This window comes from Nannospalax galili, unplaced genomic scaffold (genome assembly GCF_000622305.1).
Source record: "Nannospalax galili isolate Female #2095 unplaced genomic scaffold, S.galili_v1.0 scaffold18, whole genome shotgun sequence".
NCBI classification, from domain to species: Eukaryota; Metazoa; Chordata; class Mammalia; order Rodentia; family Spalacidae; genus Nannospalax; species Nannospalax galili.
The window spans coordinates 12009689-12025209 of NW_008346548.1; the positions used below are offsets into that span (position 1 = coordinate 12009689).

The following is a 15521-nucleotide window of genomic DNA, read 5'->3' on the forward strand; positions in this document are numbered from 1 at the left end:
CCTGAAATTGGAGTTAAGGATCGTTTGTAGCCACCGTGTGAGTGCTGGGAATCAAACCTGGGTCCTCTTCAAGAGCAGTCAGTGCTTTTAACTGCTGAGCCATCTCTCCAGCCCCTCTAGGATTTTTTTCATTCTAAAACATTAAAAAGTCAACATTAGCATGGGTTAGTAATGAAAGCTGTTTAGATCTTATGATTTCTGAATATGCAACACTGAATGAACAATTGTGTTGTTAGAATGATTTAATGCAAAATATGTGTATCTGTAAAGTAGATCCATTTAGCTTGCATTTTGTTAGGAATTATGATAGATTCTAAGTGGGAATAAGGGTTTTAAGCTTATCACTTCAGAACTAGAGAAAAATAAAATAGAATAATTAGTTGGAGCCAGACATAATCAAAGTGACTATAATGGCTCCTGTGTAGCCACTGGTCCTCTGTGCCAGGCGTTAGACTGGGCGTTTTGCCTACTTCTTCCTAGTTAATCCTCACATCAACATGGAAAGCTACGTATAGTCATCCTGATAACAGGAGAGACTTGGAGACATTGGGAAACTTGTCTAAGCCCACAAGAACAGCAGTTGATGGAACAGGGATCTGAACCCAAAGCTGGGAGACTTCAGAACAGACTGTTCAGTGCAGCTGCTAATGGCTGGGCATTCATCTTACACTAGCAAGTGAAGAAGGAAAGAAAGAGGGCTAGGCATGAGATCCTAAAAGCCAAGAACTAACTCTGTCAGAAATAGACACTTTTTTAGCTTGACATGGTAATGCATGTCTGTAATTGCAGTGCTCAGGGGCTGAGTCAAGATTGAATGAGAGAAAGGATTTCCTGATCTCAAGACCTAGTTATTCAAATTGAGACTTGTGAAAGAATATAAGCCTTACCTTCTTTATAGTTTATTTAAGAAAACATACTCCTTTCAAGTGCTTTAGCACAATTACTGCACCTAATCAAGTAGAACCCCAGTTTTATATCATAGAGTCCTAAACTCAGTTTGGTAAGGCCTTCCTATCAAGCAAGTATTTATGTAAGTATTCTGTGATGTACTTAAAACTTGAAACTGCATTGGTTTCAGAAGTCAATGATTCAGATGTTTACATGGCCCCAAAAGACCTTTCTCCACTCATAGTGAATTGTGGGGATATTACTGAACTAGGTTATTATTACCTAAATACTTAATGCTCACAGAAGTCTCGTCAAGGGCAAGGGCTGTGCTCTGGCCGGCCTCTTATATTCTTTGATCTACTCAAAAGAGGAGGATGTGGTGATGGAGCAAGACGAAGAGGCTTTTTCTTCCAGACACATCTATAGGTATTTCAGTCATTCTTTCCTCCTGAGACCTTATATAGGAAAGGAGTGTGACCCATATTGAGTCCTCTTGAAATGTGTACCATACCCATCACTGTGGAAATAGCCTTACAATTCCAAGTCTCTAGGCCCCAGCTGTTAACCCACTTAAATAGTTGTTACAGTGAACACCAATAAAAGTGACATAATCGTGCCAGTCCTGGAAGTCCTTCTCATATAGAATTTTACCTTGATGATTCTGCCTGGCTGTATCTCTTTAGTGTTCAGACCTAGAACTTTTAATCTTAAACCCAGTAAAGCAAAGCCCACATCCTTCGCTTCTGGTTCGCTGTTCTGCCCTTGGAGTTGCCCCTACTGCCATCCTGTTGGTCTCTCCCCTGAGCTACTTCCATTCCTCCCTGACATTCTCTTGGCCCTGTTTGACCTTTGCCTCAAGGCTTCTGAATTAGATGGGACGCCTCAATGAAGCCTTCGAATCTGTTTGCTAACTACAGCAAGGTTAATGTTCCTCAAATGTGCCTCAGTGATAGAATCTGAATTTAAGACTTTAAAGTTCTTTTGATCTGGTCACCTTTTGTCATTTGTGGATTTAAGTCCAAATTCACCGGACCATCTGGATACCATGCACCCTGCCTCCCTTACCTGTTTTTTCCCCTCTTCCTCCGTGGAGACCCATGGTCTTACACTCCAGGTATCCTGAGTGCTGCCCTGTCCTAATGCTTTATACTTGCTTCCCTCTGACTTGTCTGTCAGAGCAGCAGCCGGCTGGCTTTTGAAGCTCCTCATTACCCCTCCCTGGTGCACACCCACAATGGGACCAATCTCTCCCTCCTTTTGTACAACACTGAGTTCCAAATAAAGCACCATTTTGGTTTGGGTTTTTCATTATTTAAATAAGTGTCCTGGGTCTCATAATCCCTTAAAAACAAGGCTAGCTCCTTCCTCGCACACCTGCCCTATGCCCAATATAAATCCTGTTATCCAGCAGACCTCTGGATCCCTGTGGGATTCCTAAGCATGAGGTAACTCATTGTTCTTACCCTGCAGCGCTACAGTCACCCATCGAGTATCAGCGCAAAGAAAGAAGCACAGCTGTGATGCGGTCCCAGCCCCCTAGGGTTCCCCAAGCTAGCCCCAGGCCCTACTCTTCTGTCCCTGTGGGCTCAGAGAAGCCACCCAAGGGCTCCAGCTACAACCCGCCTCTGCCACCCCTGAAGATATCTACCTCCAATGGCAGTCCAGGGTTCGACTACCACCAGCCTGGGGACAAGTTTGACGCCAGCAAGGTAAGTGACAGTTCATTGCTCTCACCTCTTCTACATCAAAGACAGTGTCAGAGGCCACTTTAGGAAGGATTCCTAATTCTAATTCCTAATTCTTGTGGATTATTTTAATAGGAGCAGTCTATTTTAAGTATAATCCCGTCTCTCTTATTTTCTTTCTTCCCTGTAAATTGAGTGAAACTAGTTTCTTCAGGCTTGGTTGGGCACTGTGTGTTAAAGGGCTGTTAATATCTGAATGTCTTGGGTGTTAAAGATGGCATATATCTTTAATCCTAGGCTGAGGCAGGCAGATCTCTGTGAGGTCAAGGCCAACCAGGGCTACATAATGGGCCCCTATCTCAAACAAAACAAAACAAAACAAAACAAAACAAAAACACCTAGATGTGAGAGATTATTGTAGCAAGCAGGAAAACAGGTGATTTATACCACAGCTGCTGTGTTTGCCATCTTAGAAAGAGACAGCCCCCTCTAATGGTGACTGGCCCTGAGCACCTGCAGAAGATTCTTCACCTCCCGATGACTAATGTGGCAAGGGGAAGATGATCATTAATGAGCACATAGGGAAGCCAGGCTCCATAGTCTACACTTCAAGCACTACTGAGGGGCATTGTACCACAGGCCAAGTCTACACAGATGGCTTCATCCTAACCTAAACAAGAAATTCCTGATTAGCAGTCAGGTGATCTGGTTTCTACTCCAAACTCTGTAAATCACTTGCTTTTAAACCTTAGTAACTTATTGCATCAGGCCTAGGAATTCTCCAGAACTCATTGGGTCTAGAAATAGAAACGCATTTTACCTACATGGTCCAATTTTATCAATATAGTCTTTCCTCCAAAATCATCAGTTTGTACTAATTATGTTAAAATGAATGATTAATGTCTTAAGTTTGGTTCTGTACTACAGTACCTGTCCCCACCTATTCCCATCACATCACCTGAAATAATTTTTTTGCCCTAGAAAAGCTCTGTGTGAATCAGTTGAAGTCACTTTGGCCTTTTGCCAGCCATATGGAAGATTTTTGGCTCTCACCATGCCCTAGGAGGTAGCCTGGCCTCTCAGGGAGTTACAGGTCTGTCTAGAAGCAGGTGCCCTAGTATTAACTCACATGAAGCAGTCACATGAGCTACACATCCCATATTAAGGAGTGGTGGGGAGACTACAGGATTTCTGTTTCCAAAGGGTAGCACAGGGCCTTACTCCTGTGTCAGAGAGGCTCAGGATATAGAGCACAACCAATTGATGTTTTTCAAAAGGAAAAAAACATGAGCTGAGCATGTGGTGCTTGCCTATTATTCCAGCACTTGGGAGACTGGAGCACAAGGGTCATTAGTTCAGTTCAGGGTCAACCTGGACTACAGATTAAGATGCTATCTCCAAAAAGAGAAGAAAAAGTATAGTATCAAAGGGTCTGTGTTCCTTCCATAGAGAAGGATTTTGACTCCTGCTCTGAACTTGGCCCTGACCTCACTCTGCCCAGGTGCTTATGCGTCCCTGAAGTGATGACAGATTCTTCCTGCCATCAGCAAGAGGATGCTGTCAGGAAGGCTGCATGCTAGAAGGGACTTAAAGGTTGAAGGTGTGTCCATACTTTTACCTGGCCACAATCTGTACCTATTCACTTTGATCTTAATACTATAAGAAACATTGCTATTAAAATGCACTTTCAGAGCATGTTTACGAATAATGTCGTCATCACCCAAGGAGTGTTCTGCTTGCTGTTCATCCTGCCAGTGGACAATCTGGCTTTTAATTATGCAGCAGGATGTAGAGAAAGCCCACGTGAACCAGCCTCCTTCTGTTTGTGTCCCTCCTGTCCTTGTCTCCTAGCAGAATGACCTGGGAGGATGCAATGGGACCTCATCCATGGCTGTAATCAAAGATTACTATGCACTGAAGGAGAATGAAATTTGTGTGAGCCAAGGTGAGGTGGTCCAGGTCCTTGCTGTCAACCAGCAGAACATGTGCCTGGTGTACCAACCTGCCAGCGACCATTCCCCAGCAGCAGAGGGCTGGGTCCCAGGCAGCATCCTGGCACCCCTCACCAAAACCACGGCGGTAGCAGAAAATAGTGATGGGAGCATCAAGTAAGTGCCTCGGTGACTTCCCTGGGAAAGGAGTGCGTGGATTAAAAGCAAATCAAAACCAAAAGAGTACAAAAGTGCAAACACAGTAGAGCATTACCACTGCTTGTTCTTGACAGTGTCAGTGGCGCCAATGTGTGGGTGCTGGAACCACCTGCAGCCTGAGGCATCCAGGCTGGATTGTTCCGGGAGTCGTGGTGGTGGTGGTGGTAGTGGTGGTTGTGGTGGTGGTGGTGGTGATTTTTCTTTCCTTTTTGTTTATAATTTTCTGTTCATTTTCCCCTTCTTTTTCCCCCATTTGTTAAGAAAAGAACCCTACTGAAACCCTAGGTGACAAAAGACATGCCTTCCGTTGCTACATTTGACCCACCACAGGACTCACTGGACTGGACTTCTATTTATATTGTATGAAGTTACTGATAATATATATATATATTTTTGATTGACACCCAAAAATGACCTTAGCACAAATGCTAGGCCTGGACAGGTCAGAGGCCTGCTGCTTCTCCCAAGGGAGAAGAACTTTTTGGTTGTCCGTGGCAATTCCTCTGTACAGACTGTAACTTTTTTTTTAATTTCTCCCCTCCCCTGTCACTTTAATATATGTTCATGGTAATTTGTAAGATATTTCTTTTACTTATTTTGATTTGAAAAACCCTTCTGAACACATTCCTGTATAAGTATTTGCACTATTTAAAGAAACCCATATGAATGAAGTCAGGTTGTGCAATATAATGGAGAGCCACAATGTTCATCATTGTACCTGTAATGTAACTAATAATTTTAAATGTACTATTTTAAATATGTAAAATAAATTTTCACCATGAGCATGTTTTAATGAGGTTGAAGACTAGTTGACCCTTTCTCCCCATCTCATTATTCTCATACCTTTGAATGTGAAAGCAATTTTTTTCTTTCTTTTCTGTATTTTCTGGGTTGGTTGACTGCATTAACAGCTTTTCCTGCATAAAAAGTGCCTTTATTGCTAAAGTTCCCTCTAAACATCCCTTGGGTTTTCTCCGGCTTCTGAGAAGTAGAATGATGCAGATTAGATGCTGTGCAGTGGGTTCTCAGCAACAGGGCAACCTTGAGGTGCTGATTCAATGGATGAGTAGTGTGGAGGCAGCACTGGTTTGCTTTCCTCCCAGCTGTCCATGCTGTGTGATTACCCAAGGAAGGTCCCAGGGCACTACCATAAGGGGCCCCAGCAGCAACACCAGCATAACGTTGCTGCTTTGACCCTTCTCTGTCAAAGAATAGAAGCTACCTATGTCACCTGGCCTCTCCAGATAACCACAGAAATCAGCAGTGACCCCAAGGTGAAATAGGCCCAGACTGCTTTAGTCTAAAGATGCTTATTCCAAGCATCTTTTAGGAAGTCTTAGGGGGAAAAAAATCCCTCAGAACCCTGAAGTTATTGATCCAGAACCCCAAGGGCCAGCTCTTAGCATATGATATTCTCATTGCCCAGGCACTGAGCATACTTTCCTCCTCACCTTTGGGTCTATTGGTCATGTGGTCACACCTTCTATGAAAAAGCAGGGAGGAGGGGCACAGAGAACAGACTGATGCACCCACTGGTCACTTAGGTTCCTGGCCAAACCACAGTCTCTCAAGAATTGATAACACTGGAGGTAAGCAACTGATTAAATGTGGTGTCAGTGTTTATCAGCAAAGGCCACTCACTTCTCCCCTTCCCAGAGCCTGCTATGATCTCAGAGATCAGAATTGGTTATGATATCCACAGCATAAATGTCACAGAAACCGTGTCCACATCAGTCACTGGACTTGTGGCCAAGACGTGGAAGCTCCCCAAACCACGGTGACATGTTCTTCTGGGAAGAAGAATCTGAAATCAAGCCTGTCCTGCCACTTGAGCTGTTCCGATTTCCTACTGAATACTATTTTTAATGTTTCTCAATTCCCATTAAGCACACTGAGGAACCAGAGCATGGCAGTAAACAGGCACACACCTCACATGCGCGTGAATATACACACTATGCCCTTATCCCTGGAATCCTTTTCAAACAAGGACCTCTCTGACTCAGGATATTCTCAGGGAAGCCAGGTTCAAGTATTTGGTGACACAGATATGAGATAAAGGTGGACAGTTGACAAGGTAATACCTAAGGGTAGCTTCCATGTCTCATTCCCACTGAGGTAGACAAGCTGGGACTAGATTCTCTGGGGTGTCCTGAAGAGCCTGATGGTTAGAAGCTGCAAGGCAAGCTCTGCCTTCTTTTTGTGGGTTTTTTTTTTGAGGGGGTGGGGAGATGGGAGTCTTTTTGAGACAGGGTTTCCCTATAGCCCCAGCTGGCTTGGAACTCACTGTGTAGACCAGGCTGACCTCAAACTCACAGAGATCTGCCTGCCTTTGCCTCCTGAGTGCTGGGATTAAAGGTGTGCACCACCATGCCTGGCTAAGCTCTGCCTTCTGAAGGAGCCCATTTCCCAAAAGATGCACAAACAGGACAGCAGTTGCATTTTCCCCTTCAAGTTCATTGGTTGAGCCCTGTACATTAGGTGATGGATATTTCTGGAATACCTTGCTTAGATATCCTGATGGGTATGGTGCTGTGGAGGAGAGGCCAGCTATTTTGAAGTATCTTTCTTCCTCCTAAATCTCACCAACCTCTCCCTTAATGAAGGTTATAGAGGCCTATTTGCAAAGGCCCACATTTAACCAAGAGACACTCGAGGGAAAACAGGTCTCACTCACTGGAACTTCATCCAAGTCCTGTGATCACATCTGAAATGATGATGCCCACTCAGGGTCCCTGATCCTGTCATGCCTTACCTTTTGCTGTCCTTGACAGATGGTGGAACTCAGGAGCTCTGCTCTGAGCTTCTCTTATACATCTATGAAGTAGCTCACAGACCTCATAGACATTAGGATGGCACAGACCTCCAGTGGGATAGACATTAGGATGACGTGAAGGCATTGCCACTGTGGCCCAGCTAGGAGCATGTTGATTGGGTCTTGTTCCAACTGGAAAACTCTAGAGCCTCTTAGTGATGGACAGAGCCCTATATTCATAAACAGAGAGTGATATAGAGAACATAAACTGAAACACTTTGCCCTAAGTTATTAAGCATAGGATAGGAACTCAGCCACTTATTAAGCCAACTTTCCCGGAAACCCTGGCTGTTTCATGGTGCTTGGGAGTACCCTGCCCTAAAATGAAAATCACAAGATGGAAACCTCAGAATCACCCTGTTGCGTCTTTACATCTGTAGTGTGAAAAGTGCTAGTGGATTATACACAATAAAATATACTTCCTTATCTTCCCTATACTATACCCATACCATCTTTCTCCATCTACCACACCCTTGTCAGAAGAGTACCTCAGCCCTAGAAGGATTCATCAGGTGATCTTAAATCCTCCCTGGGTTTAGTGACCTGGTACCCTTTTAATTTCCAAATGCTCCAGTCACCTGGTACATCTTTCAGAATGGGTCAGAGTTCATCCTCACTTCCAGTTGGAGGTGAGCTCACTATCAGCCACCACAGGAGCTGGCATGCAGGTCTGGGGTCACTGAAGCCAGTGGGGACTTGACTGGAACATCTCATCTGACATACGATAGTGGTGAACCCACCCACCACCTCGCTCTGCCCTAGCCTTCCATTTTGATTGGTGCATTTTTTGGTACAACAGGAAGTCATGTTCATGGCATACTCTACGCATGAGAAAGCGGGCAGAAGTGGAGAACACGGGTAAAAATGAAGTCACAGGGCCTCGTAAACCCAAGGATATTCTGGGCAACAAAGTCTCTGTTAAAGTGAGTAAGGTATTCCAGAGCTGGGACCCTCTCATCTACTCCCACCCTGAAGCATTCTCACAGGCAATTTGGGTGGGTGGGGATTTATTTTTCTTATTTATTTATGATTTATTTATTTATTGCCCAGTATGGGGACCAAAGGGGGAGTAGTTTAGCAGGATTTTGCATGCAAGATCAATTTGTTTTTTATTTTTTATTTCTCCTGCCACCTTCAATTCAAGTAAGTACCTCTTTTTTTTTCTTTTTGTAAGTATGCAGATGTTTTACAGCAAAATTATCTGCAGCATTATTTTCTTAGAAATGCAAGATGCTTGGTTCATATTAAATTTCTCAAAGCTACCCACTCAGTATCCTAGGTTTGGGGACACATTCAAGTTTAAGGATTAGGAATATTCTCCAAACCCCTGATCTTGTGAAGGCTGAGGTTTGGAGTTTAAGGGCCACCATGTCCTTAGTAAAGTTTCATTTCTTTTCCCCAGAGTTCACCTAATATACCTTTAAGCAATTTCCTTACATTCTGCTTTGCATGGTAAAGGTAGGGTGACACATTGGTGAAGCCCAAGTTATTGTTTAATAATCTGTTGCTTTGAACTCACTGACCATGAGCTTGGCAGATCCTTGTTTTGCCCCATCTAGAAACAATATGATCTGCCTTGTTTAAGGTGACCACTCTGAAAGTTGTGCCTCTGGACAATGAAATTTATACACTAAATATCTACCAGGCACTTTGTTTGCCTTCTTAAGCAAAGAACAACCAAAACTGATTCCAACATCCTTCTTCTTGGGGAAAAGAAATTGTATGCTCTCCTCCACCCCTGCCTGGGAAATCCAGCCTGACCAAAGAGGACAGTTTAATCCCCAGCTCTCATGCTTCCTTCGTTCGCTTCCATTGCTCTTCCCAGTGAGATAAGCAGGTGTCCACAGTCCCAGCCTCCTCTCCCTGAAAAGAGCATGCTGCTGCCATGGTAACGCGCACCCACCTGAAAAGCACCTGGTTGTCTCTCTGCCCAGTTTCCCATCTTCCATGCTTCTCCAACATTCTCCTCTCTTGCTAACCAAACAACTGCGTTCTAACTGTGTTCTCTTTCTTCCCCCTTCCTCATGCTGCCAACCAAGGAGACGAACAGTTCCGAGGAGTCAGAGTGTGATGATCTTGACCCTAATACTAGTATGGAGGTAGAAGCAGCTATGTTCATTCTGTTTCCTACAATGATTGCCTTTTCTCAATGTGTTCTATAACAGTGGCCTTGCTAAAGTCAAGGGTGAATCATGGTGTTGTAATGCCAGGGGATCTCAGAGTGTCCCATCCAAGCTAAAACAAAACAAAGCGAAACAAAAGCTTCATTCACCTCTATTGTGATAGAACATTCTACCTAGATATCTTTTTCAACACGAAAACTTGTTTTCTTGAATTCTTGTTTAATATTTTCTTCTTTGGCAGGTTTGGCTTATCTTGTAAAAAATAACCAACTTTATTATTTAAAACTAAGAACACCTTTTTTCTTGGAAAATAGCTGTAAATAGTAGTCGGTTCACAGCTGAGGGCTAAGCCCATTGAGTGTTTTTCTCTGTTCTTCTCGTTTGTCCCTTCCTGTCCTTCTCTTGCCTCTTCCCCTGTCTTTTCTCTTCGTCCTGTTCTTCTGGGCTCTGATCCTTCTTCAACACTCTGTCAACATCAAAAGTATGGGTTTCTGGGTGACCTGGCTCCTGCGTACTGTGTAGCTAGCTGGTTAAGAGCAAACCAAGTATGATAGGACTAACTCTAGGACACAACTTTGCCCACTCCCAGGCCTGTGGCCACCATGTGACAGAAAAGAAGTCCATGTAACAGTCCCTCTCGTAGCCCTGATGAAGGCCTCTCTGGAGCAAGTGGGGCTGGAACAACACATGGCTTGGAAGTAAACACACCCCAAGTTTACTTCCAAGTCCTTAATTAGAAATATGGCTCTCACATGGTATGCACATAAATTTACAAATCCTGGAGAATTAGAGCAAGGCATGGAGCTAGCTTGCCTTGTCACTTGAGACTTTCAGAGTAGATTTAATGGTTTCCTCCAAATCTATGCTCCAACCTCAGTAATAGATAAAAGATTAGCAATTTCCTCTAAATACAAAATAGCATTTTCTTTTTTTAAAAAAAACCAACTTTTTTCCTACTTTTAAATATTTTTTATTCTTTGACAATTTCATATATGTACATAATATATTTTGAGCTACTTGCCCCCCCATTGCCCTCTCTTATCCTCTTCGCACTCTCTCTGAACCCCTTTTTCTTCCCGACAAATCATCTTCCTGTTCTTGTGTCTCTTTTTTTAGATGACTCACTGAGTTTCATTAGGGCTCCTTGCATGAACATGGGTGTGGGGTTATTCACTGGAGCAACTTACCAGTGTCTTCACCACTGAAGAAATAACTCCTCCTCCCTGAACAGTCATTAAATGACAATAGTTCCTCAGCTGGGGGTAGGGCCTTATGTGCCTCCACCCCATTCCTGGATAGAGCATTGACAGGCCCAGTCTTGTGCAGGTTTTGTGCAGCTGTTTTTGAATGCATGCGTACAATGACCATGTCATGTCCTCCCCAGCCTCTAGTTCTTACATTCCTTCCACCCCCTCTTCCAGAGGGAAGACTTGACTGGGGGATGGGAATGAGGCATGTGGTATATATATAGATGTCCCATTAAGGGCCGACCCTTCAGTAGTCACTTATTCTTAGCATTTTGACCAGTTATGAATCTCTGCATTAACCACTGCTCACTGTAAACAGAAGCTTCTCTGACCAAGGCTGAAAGCAACACTAATCAATGTGTATAAATATAAATACTTAGAAGGCAGTTGACATGTCCACTTAGCATAACAACAGTAGTAGGTTCCCCCAAACCCTTTCTTTTGCATAGCCCTAAGCTTTTCACTTTCCTAGGCAAACTATTATTATTCTTAATCTAATTTGGTATAATCCCAAAGAAGTTCATCGCCACCATATTTTGACAACTACCAAAAACAAAAGAAACCAAGAGTGAGGCCTAAGGACAGGTAAGTCAGCCGCGGAAGAGGCCTACAGAATTGAATTGATCAAGGAGGAAAGTAGTTGAAAAAGCAAGTTCTGTCAGAATACAGTAGCCCCTGTGGGTGTATGTTCTGTCACAGAGCTAAATCTGGCAGAGGAGGGTCACTCTGCTGCAGGTGGAAGTGGCTTTGGCATTCGTGGCATTCGTGGTATCTCAGAGGATGAGGAAGCCAGGAGAATTCCCTTGCATTTCATAGGACAGGCACCCGCATCCATGGTTCCCACACCTGTCAACTTATAGACACCAAGAGCACTTTATTGCTGAGCCTAAGTGATGCTGGTATGTATCAAAGACATCAGCTACAAGTAGAGGTAGGCCAGACAGAGGAAGGGGAGGAGCTAGAGAGACAAAAAGAAGGAGTCAAAATATCAGTGTTCCAGCAGGCAAATTGGGACTTTGTCCAGCTCTGGCAGTTAGAGAAAGAAGGATGACCTTCCCACCCTTTGAAGGAAGAGGCAGACAGAGGGATGTGGGAGCAGACAAGCTGTGTCCACTGAGAAATCTCATTGGTGGAGTCATGCTACATTCTACATTTAGGTAAGAAAAAAGTGCATGTATGCACACATACGTGCACACCTGAGTCCTGCTTTGCAAATTGAGCTCCTTTTTAAGGTTCTTAATTATTCAAAGCTGGGTAGCCTCTTTGTGAGCTAAATGAGCAAAGCTTCTTGTAAACAGAAATTTCAATTAACCCAAACCCTCGAGGGGGCATGTGGTCGAAAGCTGTGACTACTCTAGTAGCTCAAGGTTTCCACAGAGGGTGTATGTGCAACCCTGCTGTATTTCATATCAGCCCCCTCAGTGTCGGTGAGCTCTTCTTGAATGTATTGGCATCCTGACATTAACTCTGGGCATGTGAGTAGGCACAGAGAGAAAGCCACCATCTCAGCATGGCTGGCTTAGCATTTTTCAGATGCAAAGAACAAGTAAGATCTAGGACATCAACCTGTTAACCATGAGTTGAGATTGTCTCAAGGATTGTCTGAAGTGTAACTTGATTGCAGCAAAGATGGTTTAAAAAAAAAAAAAAAAAAAAAGACTGGTAGTGCAGGCTGGAAACATGTTGGAATCCAGATGGCTTGGCCACCTCTCGCTGCTAAATTGATCATTTGAGGCCTATTCCCAGAGCCCTCTTGGCTCCGCTTTACTCTTATTGAAATGTGTCCTGTGCTCTCTATGAGCTGAACAGCAACCCCTTAAGCCTGTACTGAGACTTTGTTCCTGGAACTTCAAAACCTGGCACCATGCTCCCATGTGTTGGCTCCATGCCTGGTCTGCAACTGTGAAGTCCCACCCTCTGACTGACCAGCCTTGGCCTAATGCCAATGTTTTGGTCTAGTGCTCCCTATAAATGGGCTCATCTGCCTCCATGAGAATGTCACCAAAGCATTTACTTTTCTCTCAAGTGGGGGACTGTGGGTTCCTTTCAGGGACAGTTTCTGGGGTCTTTACTCACACACCAGATATTTCTCCATGTCTTGCCATTATGCTTTAAGAGGACATAGGCTATTGTTGAAAGCAACATAAGAGGGAAATAAAGCACATTGCATCCTAGGATCTAACAGTGAACACCCACTTACCTAAGGGAGACTGTTGGTACTAATGTTAATATCCTTCCCTTCCCATTAAGCGTGTGCATGTGACTATTCTCACACGCAAACTCTCATACTGCAGACCACAGCACCAGCCATAACAAGATTGGCCCTAGCTAGGTCCATGCAGTCCCCTCATGGCCTGGCCTTCTCACCTGTCTCCTCATCTGTCACCATGCCTCATGGAGAACTGTTCTGAAAATGAGTGTCTGTAGTTCAGCTTTCCCTTGCACTGATTAAACTTGAGGGAGAGTGTGAAGGGGGCATTATTGTAAAAGAAATTCACTTGTAAGAAAAGCCAAATGAGGCTAAAAACAAAACACAGGAGTATCTTGGGAACAACTCATCTTTTCTTCTCAGTATAGCTTATACCTATGACTGCCACTCCTGGGCTGAGAGCTGCATGCCTGCCCACCAGCTTCCTGCCCACCAGCTTCTTCAGTTCATGACCACCCCCATGCCTACACTGGCATCCATGACCACCCCCACACCTACTCTGACACCCATGACCACCCCCATGCCTAAGGACCTGAGTACCCGGGCTCAGCATCTGCCCTTTTAGCCAATGCCTGTCTCTAAGAAATTTGCATCCTTTCTGGACTGGATTGGATTTCCCTTCAGACCCAAGCTAGGAGGTTCCCATGTCCACACCACCTCCAAAAAGCTGAGGATGGTCATTCTTGGATAATCACACTTGCTCAACCCAGCATTGCCTCCTGCCTGCATCACTGAATGAGGCTGAAAAGTATGAACCAACTGCCAGACTTGATCCTTTATCTCCAGGGAATTTTCAGCCGAGCTCTTAAGTCAAACCTAATTATATGCATTTTAATTTCTTTAATAGAGCTCTATACCATACCCCTTTAGCAGAGACGGTCAGTCCATCAAATTAAGAGGTGGTCATGATTCCAAAACATCTCCATCTGCACCCCAACCATTCCCTGTGCTGCCAGGCTCATCCATGACAGACCATGTACAGGCTCCCTTTGTTTAGTGGCCAGCTGCCATATGCTTAGCCTAGGCAGTTAAGAACAGGGAGGGATTTGGGAGAAGGGCTCTGAAAGATGTATAAATGAAAGGACTTGGAAAAGGAAGGCTGATTTGGGGAATATCTCCAATCAGGGTAAGAATCACATTTTCAGCAGAGTCTTGGAAAGCTATTGCTGGCCCGATCCTTTTCATTTATTTTCCTAACATTTTGAAATGAACAGAACACAAATGACCATCTTAATTTTTTTTTTTTTTTTGAGACAGGGTCTCCCTGTAGCCCCAGCTGGCCTTGAACTCATAGAGATCCACCTGTCTCTGCCTCCCAAGTGCTGGGATTAAAGGCATGCACCACCACATCCAGCCAATCCATCTTAACTATTTTATGTGTATAATTGAATAGTGTTAAATCCCTTTACAATATTGTGCAGCTGTCACCACTGCTCATTTCCAGAACTTTTCCATAATCCCAGAAATACTGTGTCTCCACTAAACAATAGCTCCCCACTTCCACTAACAATAGCTCCCCAGCTCCTTCACTTTGGAAAGAGGCAGTTGAAATAACGGAAGTTATACCTTTCAGTTAGAATAGAAGGTGGGACTGGGGAGATGGCTCAGTCAGTACAATGCTTGCTGCACAAGCATGAGGACCTGAGTCTGATCCCCAGCACCCATGTAAAAAGCTGCGTACAGGCCAGGCATGGGGCACTCACCCTTAATCCCAGCACTTGGGAGGTAGAGGAAGGAGGATTTAAATGAGTTTGAGGCCAACAGGGTCTACATAGTTTAAAAAAGAAAATAAAACAAAAAATGAGGGGCTGGAGAGATGACTCAGCAGTTTTAAGAGCACTGGCTGCTCTTGCAGAGAACCCAGGTTCAGTTCCCAGCACCCACATGCAGGCTAACAACCATTCATAACTCCAGTTCCAAGGGATCCAACCCCCTCTTCTGACTTCCAAGGGCACTGCATGACACAGGTGCATTTACATACATGCAGGCAATACACTCATACACATAAAAATAATAAATGAGAAAAAAAAGTTTTATAAAAAATGAAAAACAAATAAAAAAGCAGGGCACAGTGACATGCATTAGTTATCCCAAAGCTGGGGAGGCAAAGACAGGTGGCCCCCTGGGGCATGCTGGCCAGCCAGTCTAGTCAAATCTGTGAGTTCCCAGTCCTGTCTCAGAAAATAAGGTGGAGAGGAATTGAGGAAGACACCCAACATGGACCTCTGACCTCCATATGTACATAGGTGCATGCATACCTGCACATACATAAACATGTTTACACACATACTCATGCACACAATGGGAAAAAATTAATTAATTAAAAAAAAAAAACTAGAAGGTGCCCTGAAGCGGTTGCTGCTTTTCCTAACCCCTGTTCCCCTATCACACAGCCTGGGGGCAGTCT

At 44.1% G+C, this 15521-nt stretch overlaps 1 protein-coding gene across 24 annotated transcripts in view; it reads left to right on the forward strand.

The window, feature by feature from the left end:
- The window catches only part of Kalrn (kalirin RhoGEF kinase), a 700573-nt gene that overhangs the window by 637677 nt on the left and 47375 nt on the right, over window positions 1-15521 (forward strand). For 10 of the 24 annotated variants that reach the window (XM_017800540.2, XM_029568195.1, XM_029568190.1 and 7 more), the window contains 4 exons: window positions 2359-2597; window positions 4425-4681; window positions 8335-8458; window positions 9575-9634. In XM_017800540.2, the coding sequence (XP_017656029.1) occupies window positions 2359-2597; window positions 4425-4681; window positions 8335-8458; window positions 9575-9634 (680 nt within the window). Of the gene's footprint in view, window positions 1-2358; window positions 2598-4424; window positions 4686-4984; window positions 5517-8334; window positions 8459-9574; window positions 9635-15521 lie in introns of those variants that run through there. The other 14 variants (XM_029568200.1, XM_017800549.1, XM_017800547.1 and 11 more) reach the window with 7 other exon arrangements.